We start from the raw sequence: 15,056 nt of genomic DNA on the forward strand, positions 1-15,056 counted from the left end.
TGGAGAGTGAAAAAGTTGGCTTAAAGCTCAACATTCAGAAAACGAAGATCATGGCATCCGGTCCCACCACTTCATGGGAAATAGATGGGGAAACAGTGGAAACAGTGTCAGACTTTATTTTTCTGGGCTCCAAAATCACTACAGATGGTGACTGCAGCCATGAAATTAAAAGATGCTTACTCTTTGGAAGGAAAGTTATGACCAACCTAGATAGCATATTCAAAAGCAGAGACATTACTTTGCCAACAAAGGTTCGTCTAGTCAAGGCTATGGTTTTTCCTGTGGTCATGTATGGATGTGAGAGTTGGACTGTGAAGAAGGCTGAGTGCCAAAGAATTGATGCTTTTGAACTGTGGTGTTGAAGAAGACTCTTGAGGGTCCCTTGGACTGCAAGGAGATCCAACCAGTCCATTCTGAAGGAGATCAGCCCTGGGATTTCTTTGGAAGGAATGATGCTAAAGCTGAAACTCCAGTACTTTGGCCACCTCATGTGAAGAGTTGACTCATTGGAAAAGACTCTGATGCTGGGAGGGATTGGGGGCAGGAGGAGAAGGGGATGACAGAGGATGAGATGGCTGGATGGCATCACTGACTCGATGGACATGAGTCTGAGTGAACTCCGGGAGTTGGTGATGGACAGGGAGGCCTGGCGTGCTGCGATTCATGGGGTCCCAAAGAGTCAGACACAACTGAGCAACTGATCTGATCTGATCTGATCTGAACAGCTCTGACCAGATTAACTTAAATGGAACCTTCTCTTTTGGGAGTAAAGTACCTTAGCTGATTGAAGAGACACTTTTAAGAACACTTAAAAGCATTGACAAAGTTTTAATCATAAATAAATTTAGATAACTATTTGTCCATCTTAAAAATAAACACTTCTACAGTTCTATGACACACCTGCCACTTTGCTGAAATTAATTAAATGCTATTGCATTCAAAGAAATATTTATCTAGAGGACAAGTTCATTCCCTTAGAGAAGCAATGATTCTATTGAGTCTATTATTAAATGCTTTAAAAACTCTCTTCAGAGTTGAGATCCAAAACTTTATGATGGAATCTCAAGAAATGCACGTGTTTATTATCTTTGGAACAAAATGGCTTCAGAGTTTCCTGTTAACCTGGGTAATTTATTAGCCTATAAAGATCCACAAAATTCTTGGCTACAACTGAAGTGTGATAAATGTCATGTTCCCCATAAACTGTTCTTACTGGTGTCATAAAATAACCCCTGTTCCTTTTCTACTCACCTTGATCTCTAATGACCACATGATTCTCACCTCTTGTATAGCCCATCTGGGCTTGCTTATTACAGCTTATGAGTACGAAGTACACTAGCCTGGAACTTTCTATTCCGGAATTATTACAGAATCTGTTTTTTGACCAGGACCCTAGTCTTTGCCTGCCAAGGTATGATATGAACAAATAGTTGAAATTAAGAATGCTGGCTATAAGTTAATACTGGGTGTTTATTTTGAGCCTTGCTGGTCTAGAAAAGTCATATAGATGATATGACTCAAGCTGTGGACAGTATAGTGCAACATTTATGTGCACTAGCCTTGCTGTTGGGTTGATCTGGGTTGTAATTCTTGCTCTGCGGCTTGCTATCTGTCATCTTGGGCAATGACTTAAGCACTTTTTTCTTCAGTACCATGATCTCTTTACGTTGCAATAATAAGAATACTTACAGCTGTGGGCTGTTGTGAGGATTAAATAAAATGATGGAAGGAGAGCCCTTAATTTAATTTCTGACCTACAGCAAATGCCAGTAAATCAGAGGTGGCTTCCAGGCTTTATTGTTGCTGCTGCTGTTTATTCTGGGAATAAAGAGAAAGGCCCTTGTTCCCTTTCACCCTCTTCTGATGATTCCATCAGGTTTGGTTATGGACTGGGGTGAAAAACAGCATGATCTCTGTCCTGGAAAAAATCCCAAAGAGTCCCTTACCAGGAAAAGGGACATGATCAGGTTCCATGAAATTCAAAGGTTATTATTTCATGGCAAAGTTTTTACAAAAACAGTAGCATGACACAGTGCTTCTGAACTGTCAATTTTCTTCAGATTAATTCATTAAGAAAGCATCACCCTGTTTCTGAGTGTAGGTGTAAAACAGCAGCTATTTATTTTACTCTCTGAAAACAGCTTCTAGCTCTCAGGATTCTTCATACCCACATCAACACTCTGTACTAAGAACTAGGTCTCATGTGCTTAGCACCACCCAACACAGATGTAGTAACTCCATCCTCACCTGATGGGCCTGCTGTAAGAGCTCCATTCTCTCCTGAAGAATCTGACAGTCGTACTCTCTGCTCTTCCTCAGCATCTGCCGCCGTAACTTTTCCACTGCTGTCCTCAGCTCCTCCTGCTGCTTTTCACTTAATAATTCACCAAATTTAATAACAGTTTCTTGCTGCAGAGCATTGTACAAAGTTGCTTCTAGTTCCTGGATTCTCTGGCAAATAGAAAACTTTGGAGTTTAGTATCTTACATGTGGTGTATAAACATACATGTGTGTATATGGGGAGGGATATATTATTTTACTGTCACATGACAACAAAATGAATGTCAAAGCTTATCCAGCTTAAATATCCTTTTGTTGAGTCCCTTTATAAGATGCAATAAGGGTCAGCTAGCCAATATGTACGGAGAAGGCAATGGCACACCACTCCAGTACTCTTGCCTGGAAATTCCCGTGGACGGAGGAACCTGGTGGGCTGCAGTCCATGGGGTCGCTACAAGTTGGACACGACTGAGAGACTTCACTTTCACTTTTCACTTTCATGCATTGGAGAAGGAAATGGCAAGCCACTCCAGTGTTCTTGCCTGGAGAATCCCAGGGACGGGGGAGCCTGGTGGGCTGCCGTCTATGGGGTCACACAGAGTCGGACACGACTGAAGTCACTTAGCAGCAGCAGCAGCAGCCAATATGTAAACTTCCCTGATGGAGGGGAATTTGTTCTTTTTTCTGGATCCTGTCTATTTCACATACTTTTCCTTTTCAGGAAGTCCTTACCTTGTTATAACTGTATGTCCTTCTATTCTCAAAGGTAGCTGAGAATAAATATGTTCTCTCTTTCATTTGACAGATATTTAAAGATATCTATTGTGGCAGTATATTATTTAGAAATAAACACTGCAAAGTGGTCCATGTTAGAATACTTGAAATTGGAAGTATTTCACACACACATAGACAGTGCCACCTCTCTCCAAATGACACACCTCTGAAGATGGCTTTAGAGCCTCCATTTTTTTCCTTAAAAATTGGGAAATAGAGCCTAAGACCCTTTGGAATTGGTCTGTTTTTTAATACTCTGAGATTTGTAGTTGCTCTAGCTGGAGAAGGCGCTGGCGACCCACCCCAGTACTCTTGCCTGGAAAATCCATGGATGGAGGAGCCTGGTGGGCTGCAGTCCATGGGGTCACTAAGAGTCGGACATGACTGAGAGACTTCACTTTCACTTTTCACCTTCATTCATTGGAGAAGGAAATGGCAAGCCACTCCAGTGTTCTTGCTTGGAGAATCCCAGGGACGGAAGAGCCTGGTGGGCTGCTGTCTATGTGGTCGCACAGAGTCGGACACGACTGAAGCGACTTAGCAGCAGCAGCAGCTAGCTGTAAAATGCCTCCTCGAGGCTTTTCTTTTTTAGATGAAGAGTCTACAGCTTTGTACAGCCCAGTTTTCTTTTCTTTCACATGCTTCAGATACAGTTACCACAATCTATAATCTTCTCCCCATGACTCTGACAGAGGTGAAAGGACATTGCCTGGAAAGGGATGTCCTCCAAGCTCCTGTCCTGGACTAAGTAGGTTGCCTTACCTTTTAAAAGTTAAAGTCTTCAGTCCTGGGACATACCCACATGGTCTAAGGTTATCATGTGTAGGTAGAGGAGGCAAGGTTGAAAGGGTAGGAAGGGAGGGAAAAATCACCTCCTTCCTTATTCTCTAAGCAGAGGGCAACTCCCCTTTCCCATCACGCAGTGCTCAGAATCTTTTACTCAACTTGGAGGGGGAGTACCAATTCATCTTTGTTATCATCAGGGGCTAAGTGCTTCACTCTTTTCCCAAGAGCAATTCAGGTTGCTTCCAGGAAAGCATTATAAAAACTTTTAAGTTTCCTCTTTTTGTCTTGAGTCATTACACTGTGTTACGGTGTGGGGTGGGGTGGTACCCACTCAGAGAGAAGAAATCGAAGCTGCAGTCCAACATTAAGAATGATGCTTTATGAATTTGGTACAGGGGAGTGGATCAAATGTGCTCCTGAGTCAGCATAATCTGGAGGAGAGAGAAAGGTACAGCCCATTTCCCCCATACAGCCTTACTCACTGGGGCTGGATTATGGTAGTTATGGCCACAATGTCTGGAGTCAAACCTAAGCATTACCTACTCACTTTCCAAGCTGGGCCAACGTATTCCTCTCTCTAAGCCTTCATTTTCTCATATGCAATATAGAAATAATAATATTCCCTATACCTCATAGGGTTGTTGTAAGAAATAAATGAATTGAAAATATGTATCATGTTACACACATTATTATTCTACCCCTAGATTAGGATCCCCAACAATCAGATTTGATTTAATAAAATTTCTCTGTAATCAACACTGTTGTCCAGTCTGTCTTTCATTTAAATATTATTTAACAACGTAATTAAACTGTTTGAAAAATGAGTTACAATGAAATATTTATTAACTATTATAATAGTATTATAACAGCAAACAGCTAGAGATGTACATTTGGTCTAAAATGAGAACTGGAAACCACTGGATAAGCGAGCTGCATGTTGCGGTCTATTCACATACATGACATGACAAATTACACAGGATGCTTTACTACAGAGCATATAACCATCCACACTCAGAGTGTCTGGAATGTCTCTTGTACCTACCATATATGCTTGGTCGAGGGCTTGTTTCCTGTAGTCTAGCTCCTCCTCCAGATAGCCTTTGATTTTGCAGAATTGTTCCTAGAAAAAATGTCCACATTAGTAGATAGAGTCAGCTTAGTTAACAAGAAAGTGATATCTAAATTGTATTGATTAACGTTTTCTCTAATTCCACTGTAAGACAAATCACTAGTCTTTGTAGGGTCAGAGATCTTGTCTTTCAGGGAAATAGTTCAACTTTTACAATTTCACACAAGGGATGTAAAAATCAGTGGGAAGAAGCATAAAATGACAAACAATCCACATGGAATGTCTCAAAGAATTTTCATATCAAATTAAGAGTATGCCACTAAGGATGGATTTTTTTGGTTTGTTATGGCTTCACTGCATGACATGTAGGATCTTGTTTCCCTGACCAGGGATCAAACAGGAGACCCCTGCAGTGGAAGTAGAGTCTTAACCAATGGACTGCCAGGGAAGTCCCTAAGGACAGATTTTTGACAAGATAAATGCTATGCTGCTGCTGCTAAGTCGCTTCAGTCATGTCTGACTCTGTGCGACCCTGTAGACGGTAGCCCACCAGGCTCCCCTGTCCCTGGGATTCTCCAGGCAAGAACACTGGAGTGGCTTGCCATTTCCTTCTCCAATGCATGAGAGTGAAAAGTGAAAGGGAGGTTGCTCAGTCGTCTCCAACTCTTTGCAACCCCATGGACTGCGGCCCACCAGGCTCCTCCACCCATGGGATTTTCCAGGCAAGAGTACTGGAGTGGGGTGCCATTGCCTTCTCCGAGATAAATGCTATAGATGGTAACTAATAAGCATATCTATGTAAATATACTCGGAGAAGGCGATGGCACCCCACTCCAGTACTCTTGCCTGGAAAATCCCATGGACGGAGGGGCCTGGTGGGCCGCAGTCCATGGGGTCACTAGGAGTCGGACACGCCTGAGAGACTTCACTTTATTTTTTCACTTTCATGCATTGGAGAAGGAAATGGCAACCCACTCCAGTGTTCTTGCCTGAAGAATCCGAGGGACAGGGGAGCCTGGTGGGCTGCCGTCTATGGGGTCGCAGAGAGTCGGACACGACTGATGCGACTTAGCAGTAGCAGCAGCAGCAGCATGTAAATATACTATGATAGTATATTTTTATAAGAATGTTATGAAATGTAATAGAGCAGAGTTGTATAATAAGAAACTTAATTTATTCAAACTCAACTGTGTATCATTAGCAAACGCAAAGCTAGATAGTAATTCAGAGAGTGGGAGCGATTCCACCCACACTGCTACTTAATGAGTGAGTGTCTGCTCTTGCTATAAAGCCAGGGTGATCCAGGAGATGTAAAGCTGATATTACCTTGCTTGTCCTCAGTTTCTGTGTGGTTCTTATATTTCAAGCATCCTGTCATTTGCATTAAAAAATATATCTTTGTACAGAACATAGCCCTAAGCACAAGTTAATGCTTTCTTTGTATGCTTAGCAAGGAACAAGGGTCTCTTCCAATGCTGAAGGTAAACTTGACTGCACCAACTTTTTTTTTCCTGTTTTTATTTTTTATTTTTGGGTGTGCTGGGTCACCTCAACTTTCTCTAGTTGCGGTGAGCGTGGGCTACTCTTCGTTGTGGTACATGGGCTTCTCATTGAGGTGGCTTCTCTTGTTGCGGAGCATAGGCTCTAGGGCACACGGGCTTCAGCAGCTGCGGCTCTTGGACTCCAGAGCACAGGCTCAGTAGTTGTGGCACATGGGCTTACTTGCTCAGCAGTATGTGTAGTGTTCCTGGACCAGGGATCAAACCCGGGTCCTCTGCATTGGCAGGGATTCTTATCCACTGCACCACCACAGAAGTTCTGTATTGATTTCGAGAGAGCATATGTCTGCATGCAGTTTTGCTGTTGACTTCCAGCTGATTACATCTGAGCTCCAGTGCCTAGAACAGTGCCTGTAACAATCTGATTGCCTAATTAAAATTTTTGTATTTAAAGTGTTCGAGGGTATTTTGAATATAGACAGTGCTTGTTAAATCTTTTGACTTTAGAGCCTAACCGGTTGGTAAAATGTAAGTTCTGTGTAAAATATCAGCAAATTTTACAAATTTGCAAGCTGTCACATGCTATAGAAATTCAAGTTGTTTTTACTATAAGATCTTCCAACCTAACAGGAATCGCTGCCTGTTTTTTAGTAATAGTGACAGCAGTAATGAGGGTACTATTATAAAATTCTATGCATTGCTCTCTGTTAATAAGGACCAATTCCCAGGCTGGGGGATTTAAACAAAAGTTAACTGTGGCAAAATACATAGAATATAAACTCTATAATCATAACCATTCTAAGTGCGCAGTTCAGTAGTGTTACGTATATTCACAAGGTTATGAGACCAATCTCCAGGATTCGTTTTATCTGCAACATTGAAACTCTGTACCTATTAAACAAGTGCCCATTTCTCCCTCTTAGCTCCTGACAACCATTATTGTGTCTTCTGTTTCTATGAATTAGACTACTCAGGTACCTTATGTAAGTAGACTCACACAGCATCTGTCTTTGTGTGATTGACTTATTTCACTTAACATATGTCCTCAAAGTTCAGTCATGCTGTAGCATGTAGGAGAATGTCCTTCCTTTTTAAAGGCTGAATAATATTCCATGGATGTATATACCACATTTTGCTTATCCATTCATCCACTGATACAGACACTTGGGTCGCTTCCATGCTTAAGTTATAGTGAATAACGCTGCTTTTGAACACAAAAATCTCTTCAAAAGCCCACTTTCAATTATTATGGGTATATACCCAGAAGTGGTGTTGCTGTGTCACATGGTAACTCCATTTTGAATTTTTTGAGCAATCACTAAGCATACTGCTTTTCATAGCAGCTGTACCATTTTATACTCCCAGCAATATTGCACAGGGTTCGGTTTCTCCACATCTTCATCATTGCATGTTACTATTTTGTTTTTAGTAGCAGCCATCTTAACGGGAGCGAGAAGGCTTGTAGATTTTCAATACCAAAGTCATACCCATCATTTCTGTAATGTTTATTATAATTATATATGGTATAAAAATTATTTAGCCTAAGGAAAAAAACATCTAACTGGATTTTCTTCATCATTAGTTTTGGAAATACTACAAAATTACAATGTGACATTTTTAGAGAACATAGCTTGAAATTGAGGGCTATTTCAATTATACTTTGTTTTTATGATACCTCATCTTTACTTACCATGTCACTTTCCAATTCCATCATTTTCTGGTGCAGGGCAGCCTCTGCTCCTTCAATTTGCTGGATCCACTATGGAGTGAAGCAGACACAGGGTTTGACATGACTGCTTGATGTGGTCTAGATGGTACTATCTCCTGAGCTGCTGTTTTTTCTGCTATCTCAGAAAGTAGACTAAGAACTTTAGTTCTTAGTCTATCTACTAAGTGCACTTTATCTTGGTGCATTTTCTCTCTCAGCTCAGAAGCAAGTTTATAATTTCCCCCTCATTCATTAATTCACTATTCATTCAACAAATGCCTTCATTGTTATCCACCATGTGCCAGGCAATGTGCTAGGTACCAGGGATGTGAGGGTGAATAAGAAACACATAATTTGCCCTCATTGGAGATTGCCATGAGAGGCTTTCTTGGAAGTGACATTGCACTGAAGTGTAAAAAATGAGTCAGAGATGACCAGGCAAAAGTGAGGGGCAAGTTCCAAGCTGAAGGTATGTCTAATTCTCCATGACTGGAGGGAGCACAAGGAAAGAAAGAACAACCGGTGAGATGGAGAAATGGCAGTTTTTCAGTATATTAAACTGATCACAGCTACAGGTTGAAGAATCATTTTGTTGAGTAGAGACACATTTTAAATCACACAGAGAATTTACTTTTTTAATACTTAGAATATATTGTTCTAAGTATTAGAACATAAACATTAGATGGTATTAATATTAGCACTGATCAATACCCTGAATAAATTCAGACTTCGAATAATATAGTGTGAGCCTACCACATATATGGTTTCAGAGAATAAATTATTATAATGGGTTTTTACGAAGTCAACCAACAACTTATCCCCCAGGGAGGCAACCGGGCAAAATAATTAAGTGTGGGTCCTAGAGATCAACTTCGTTGTTTCTCAGTTGCTAAGTCATGACAGACTCTTTGCAACCCCATGAACTGCTGGGCCTCCTTGTCGGCCTCCCTGTCCTTCACCATCTCCTGGGAGTTTGCTCAAACTCATGTCCATTGAGTTGGTGATGCCATCTAACCATCTCATTCTCTGTCATCCCCTTCTCCTGCCTTCAAATCTTTCCCAGCTACCTTGGGTCTAATCCCAATCTTAGCTTTTCACAGCTGTGTGGGCTTGAAACATTACCTGGTTACTCTTAGTCTCAACTTTCTTATCTGTGAAATGGGATTAATAATAATGTGAAGAGTAAAGAAGGCAATTAGCCTAAGGCCCTATTCACAGTGTATTGCATCTACTAGGTACTCAACAGGATTCTAGTTTTTTTTTTGTTAACATTCATTTTTGTACTTCTGCACTGTTAGAAATTTGCGTCACTACTCGCTATTTTTCTTGGTTTATTTGTGATAAATTATGCAGTGTACTGAACATTTTTCTATATATTAAAGCCTTGATATTCACAAGGGCTGCCACTAACAGCTGTTTGGCTGTAAGGAACATGGGGAAATACAAAAAGACATGGAGACTGGAGAGATGCTAGTCTCTCAGCTCTTGAACATACACAGAACTTCCCTCATGAAACAAATTTCAGTCCAAAGTCATGGATTTCTTGTACACAGCCTCATATTGCAATTGTGTACCACCCAGTTTTATTAAAATGCTTCCTCTGGCTTGCTGCCCACTTACCATTGAGAAACAAATTCTCTTGTACATCATGTTTTTAAGAGAACTGTCAAATGAAGTAGTCTCTGCCTTTCATAGAAACTTTCCCAAGTTTTCTTTGCAGTCCTAAAGTGACTTTTCTTTCAATAAAGAAAAGCCCTTTACAACCCCAACTGGATGAGATGCTCTGGCTATCACTGCCAAATAAATGTAGCAGAACTGGTGGTAAGACTGTGTTTTCTTTATTATTGTATCACTGGAACAGTGTCTTCATGAATTAACTCATTCAGTAAATGCTGATTGATCTCTTACTAAATATGCTGGGCTGGAAAACTAGGAAAACAAAGAGTGAAAAACAGAATCCAGAGTTGCCCTCATGGAACTCATAATCTAGTGAACAACAGCATAAATTAAAATAAAAAGAAAAAAGGTGTTTGTGTTATAGTTGTTAAAATCTAGGGTAACAGAAGCACAGGTCACTGTAGGAACACAGAGAAAGAAGACCTAACTAGACTTGGGTGAGTAGGAAGGCTTCCCCATGTATGGGAGGGTCTGATGATTAATATTTAGCCAGACAAAGGTAAAAAAGGGAAGAAGGGAAAGCTTGACAAAACCAATCGTGTAAGGACCAAGGGGTAGAAATATGTATAGGTAGACAGAGTTAAAGAACAAATTCCAGATATTTCCCATGAAATACTTCAGGATGTATCCCTAACACTCCAGGTCTTAAAAAAGAATACAACTACAAGGCCATTTCCACACTGCAAATTTAACATTAATTCCTTTTATCATCTGATACCTGGTTCATATTAAAACTTCCCTAGTTTTCAGCAAAATGTTGTTTTTTTCACACTTGGTTTGCTTGAATCAAGATGTAAAAAAGGATCGTTTCAATATTTCTTAAGAACCTTTTTATGTTATAGAAATCTTTTTACCTCTGCCATTTTTTTCTTGATGTCATTATTTTGTTTGAGTAACTAAACTAGATTGGAGCAAGGTGAATGCTTGCTCATGGTTTCATTTAATTTACAACATGATTTTTATGCATTTATGAAATTAAAAAAAAAAACTCAAGGAACTTATACGACAGTTCTCACTTTATCCAACTGTGTGCACCAGTTAACTATGTGCCGATTTTCAAGACACCCCGAATACAGCCAGTTACCAGGCTTCTTCACTTGGCTCTTTCCTTTTTCTCTCCCTTGCATTTACCAGATTTAAACACAAGGGGGCGAGAGAACGCTCAGAGTTGCCCTTCTGACCGTCCCCAAGTTAACGTTTTCTGAATGAGGCTGCAGGGAGCCACCACCAAGTTACAAAATCAGTTGGAACAACTGGTTATGTACACATCCAAGGAAAAACCCGTAGAAAGAGCCGTGCTGCTCCAATTTTCCTCGTCTTAATGAAAACTTCTTCCTTATTGGTTTCCCAGCTTGGTAAAACAATGGCTTCAGTAATGTAATTCAGGTTTTGCATTTTTACATAAGTATATTTTTAAGAGGCTTCAAAGTACCCACCCCAAATCAGTGTGTAGACTCTTATTTTGTATATTCTCATTCTAGCTGGGTTAAGAATAAAATATTTGTTAGGTATTCAATAATGCAAAATCAGGTGCAAAGAGAATGTCCTTCAACCCCAGGTGTTAAGTCAGACACTGAGATGATTTGAATGTTAGTACAATTTATTACCTTTTCTGCCAGGGACAGCACAGTGCTGGCCTGAATTATAGCCACTTGCTCTTCATTTCTTAAATTCTGTGCGGGGTGAGGGGGAGAGAAAGAAAATAAGCTGAAGACACTTTTGACATTTACACTGTTAGAAAATACTACTTAAGTTACTTGCCACATATACATGCATGGAACATTCACAAACAGTCTATTCTATTTAGTAATAATTCCTAACAAAGAGTTCATTCAAAACCTGTAAAAAGTACATTAAATGTGATGTTTTTATCTCTCTCTAGTCCTGACTTGATTTTATGTTTCACTGTAAACATACTTCATTAACAGTCATAAGAAAAGCAGAAATCAAAATGAAATAAAAAGTAATCTCTTCATAGCAGTTTGATATGATTTAATTGATTTTGTTCTCTGCTTTGATAATTTTTCCAGGGGAAAAAATAGCATGACTCTTTCAACCTACATGTGTCATTCATTGAGTATCTCAATGAATGGTCCTCCCACCGAATTAATATGCCTTGACCCTGTCAGGAAGGTGTTTCAGAAAGAGAAAGGATTATAGTTTCCTGGTCCATTTTTATGGGGCTGCCACCAACCCTACTATTTAGCAGTATTTGCAACTGCATGACTGATTAATTTTATGCCGGATGCCCCCCAGCAACAGTTAGAAGGTAATTAGCTTTAATCACCACTGATGCTGCCGGCATGCCAACCTGAAACCTGCCCAAGAAAAGCACCTTCTGCGTTCCCACTCCTGCCACTACCTTGCAGAGACCCTTATAATCCTTAAACTGAGTGATCTGATAAATTGTTGATTCTCTTCCGGAATGTGTAAGCTTAAGCGAACCTGGAGTCTCATTTGTCTTTTTTTTTTTTTAAGTTTGTTTCAATTTAGGTATGTATGTAAGTATGTATGTGTTTCAAGTATAGTTGATTTACAATGTTGTGTTAGTTTCAGGTCCACAGCACAGTGATTTAGTTATACACATATATATTCTTTTTCAGATTCTTTTCCCTTTTAGGTTATTACAAATTACTGAGTAGAGTTCTCTTCACTTGCTCTTATTTTACACATGATGCATTGGCAAGTATTTCTTGCTTCTCTTTAGACAAATTCATATTTCTACTGCACTTTATTCATTACTTACCCCATTATCACCCAAGATATCAAGCTGCTTTATGAGATCAGGGATATTCACATCCTGCAAAATCAAGGAGTTGCATTCAAGTCCAAGGTGCAACAGTGGCTTAACCATTCTATCAGTGCCCTAACCTTAAAGGAGAGAGGACATTTTAAGACCTGTACCTCCTTGAGCTGTTTTCAATCAGTCACAACTGGTTTTACATTTCCACTCTGCTTCTTATGAGCTGTGTGAACCTGGCAAAACTTAACAATGCATTTTCAATTCCGCCCATTGCAAAATGGAGATAATAAATTCCTCCTTCACAGGCTGATTTGAGGATAAAGAGACTGTATATAAAAGGGTCTAGGATGTATAAGAACTCAAAATTTTCTCAGTAAATTTTTTTCTCATGATTATTGAAAATTTGTTCCGACTGTGATAGATTTCAAGTATAAAGAAAAGTAACAGTAATAAATTTAAATAACCAGCCAATTTCACTCTAATTCATGGGATTTGACCTGGTTGAGATTTTGACAGCTGCATAGAAAACTATAGTGCAGTTTCATTTTTGGGTATTTAGTATTAATTCCATTTATGGGAAACAGCTTATTTTTATTATATCGCTTCACCTCAGTTTGAAGCAACTGCACCATTTCAAGTGCTGTTGGGTATAAATTACATACGGTAGATTAGGTTGTCTGTGATTTATTTAAAAACAAAACATCTAAGGAAAAGACAGGTGCAGTGCTTCTCATTTAGAGTTGAATCAAAAAACTGCTTTGGTTTACAAATCTTCATGTAGCCCAGGAAGGCCAGAAGTTTAAACAACATGAGAATGGTTTATGATGGAAGTCAAGGAAGCACAATTTTCTACCCGATTTCTCCATTAGTACCACTTTCTCCTCTCACTTATGTTCAGATAACAGTATGTGTGTGTGTGTGCTAAGTCACTTCAGTTGTGTCCGACTCTTTGCGACCCTTAGACCGAAGGCTTCCAGGCTCCTCTGTGCATGGATTCTCCAGGCAAGAGTACTGGAGTGGGTTGCCATGCCCTCCTCCAGGGGATCTTCCCAACCTAGGGATCAAATCCAAGTCTCTTTAAGTCTCCTGCATTGGCAGGTGGGTTCTTTACTACTAGCACCACCTGGGAAGCCCATAGATAACAGTATAGCAGATCTCTATCGGCAGAAATACAAAAGTCTAGCTCAGTCTCAGAGGTAAAGAGAAGGCAACTAAAGCAGGTATATTTGGCAGTCAGAGTGGGAGCAGGAGGGGCCATGCAGAAGGCACGAGCAGGAGGATTCCTAGCCTTACATCTGGAACAGACAGCTGCTATGTGATTTTGTCACATGCAAGGACAATATATTTTCCAGGAGACGGAGCCGCTTCCACTAGACCTTATAGCATTTAAAATGTATTCCAATATCACTAAAAATAAAATTATATACTATGTCTAAGTGAACAGCATGTTATAATCCCTAAAGCCTTCCAAAAGGGAGTGTGTCAGTTGCTCAGTTGTGTCTGACTCTTCGTGACCCCCCATGGATTGTAGCCTGCCAGGCTCCTCTGTCAGTGGGATTTCCCAGGCAAGAATACTGGAGTGGGTAGTCATTCCCTTCTGTGAGGGATCTTCCCACCCAGGGATCAAACCTGGGTTTCTTGCATTGCAGGCACATTCTTTACTGTCTGAACCACCAGGGAAACCCAAAAGGGAAATCCTACCTAAAACACTCACAACAAAAGAGACGGTGGTGAGATGATTTCTAGATTTCTTCTAATACTGAAATTCCAAGATAATGAATTCCACAGCCATCAGAACAGCACAACAAATACCTTTTTATCTGGCATCCTTGAAATATGTTTCTTCAAGCACTGAATTTATTTAATATTTCCTCTAGATGATCAAGGGTAATTATCTTTACACATATTTTGATTCTATATCACTCTTTTTAAAATAATCATTGCTTCCTATTTTTTTTTTGCTGTTACTGTTCATATATCTGTCACACATTTATTTGTGTACATTCTGTTAATTCTCCCATAGATGTGACTATTTTCAGTTCCTACATGGTTTGTATCAAAATGACACCCAGTGACTGAAAGACCAAACGGTGACCAGCAATCTCCCCTTTTCCAATTCCCAGATTGTCTACTGTCTACAACACACACAAGGAAACATCTGCCTACCTTGACACCTTCCTTCATACAGTAGATCTGGAGAGCACTCACACCATCTGAGAATGGGTGAATTTGCAGATTAAATGGAGGGGATCGTCTCTCTCTTTCCTTGAAATACAGTGAAGAATATATAGGAATTGAAAAAAAAAAAAAAAAAGCAACAACTGATTAATCACTAAACCAGTTGTCTGTGTTCTCTATGCTATTTCAGCAGTTTATCAATATGCCATTTGGCAAAAAAAATAAAAAAAAAGGAAATTGAACTCAAGATGTTCATGCTTAAATGTAATGGAAAAGAACTGATTAGTCAACGGAGAGTTATAGGAGAAGAATTTATCACCGTGTCATCCAGGTTTGCAAAAT

General features: G+C 39.8%; 1 protein-coding gene across 2 annotated transcripts in view; it reads right to left on the minus strand.

Moving 5' to 3' along the window:
- Positions 1 to 15,056, minus strand: part of JAKMIP2 (janus kinase and microtubule interacting protein 2) — a 192,974-nt gene that overhangs the window by 20,195 nt on the left and 157,723 nt on the right. For both annotated transcript variants that reach the window (XM_055557644.1, XM_055557633.1), the window contains exons 14-19: positions 14,703 to 14,801; positions 12,540 to 12,593; positions 11,401 to 11,466; positions 8,099 to 8,167; positions 4,883 to 4,960; positions 2,248 to 2,451 (exon numbers count right to left, since the gene is read on the minus strand). In XM_055557644.1, coding sequence (XP_055413619.1) covers positions 2,248 to 2,451; positions 4,883 to 4,960; positions 8,099 to 8,167; positions 11,401 to 11,466; positions 12,540 to 12,593; positions 14,703 to 14,801 — 570 coding nt within the window. The remainder of the gene's footprint in view (positions 1 to 2,247; positions 2,452 to 4,882; positions 4,961 to 8,098; positions 8,168 to 11,400; positions 11,467 to 12,539; positions 12,594 to 14,702; positions 14,802 to 15,056) is intronic.

The sequence above is a fragment of the Bubalus kerabau genome, chromosome 1, assembly GCF_029407905.1.
Source record: "Bubalus kerabau isolate K-KA32 ecotype Philippines breed swamp buffalo chromosome 1, PCC_UOA_SB_1v2, whole genome shotgun sequence".
Lineage (NCBI taxonomy): Eukaryota > Metazoa > Chordata > Mammalia > Artiodactyla > Bovidae > Bubalus > Bubalus kerabau.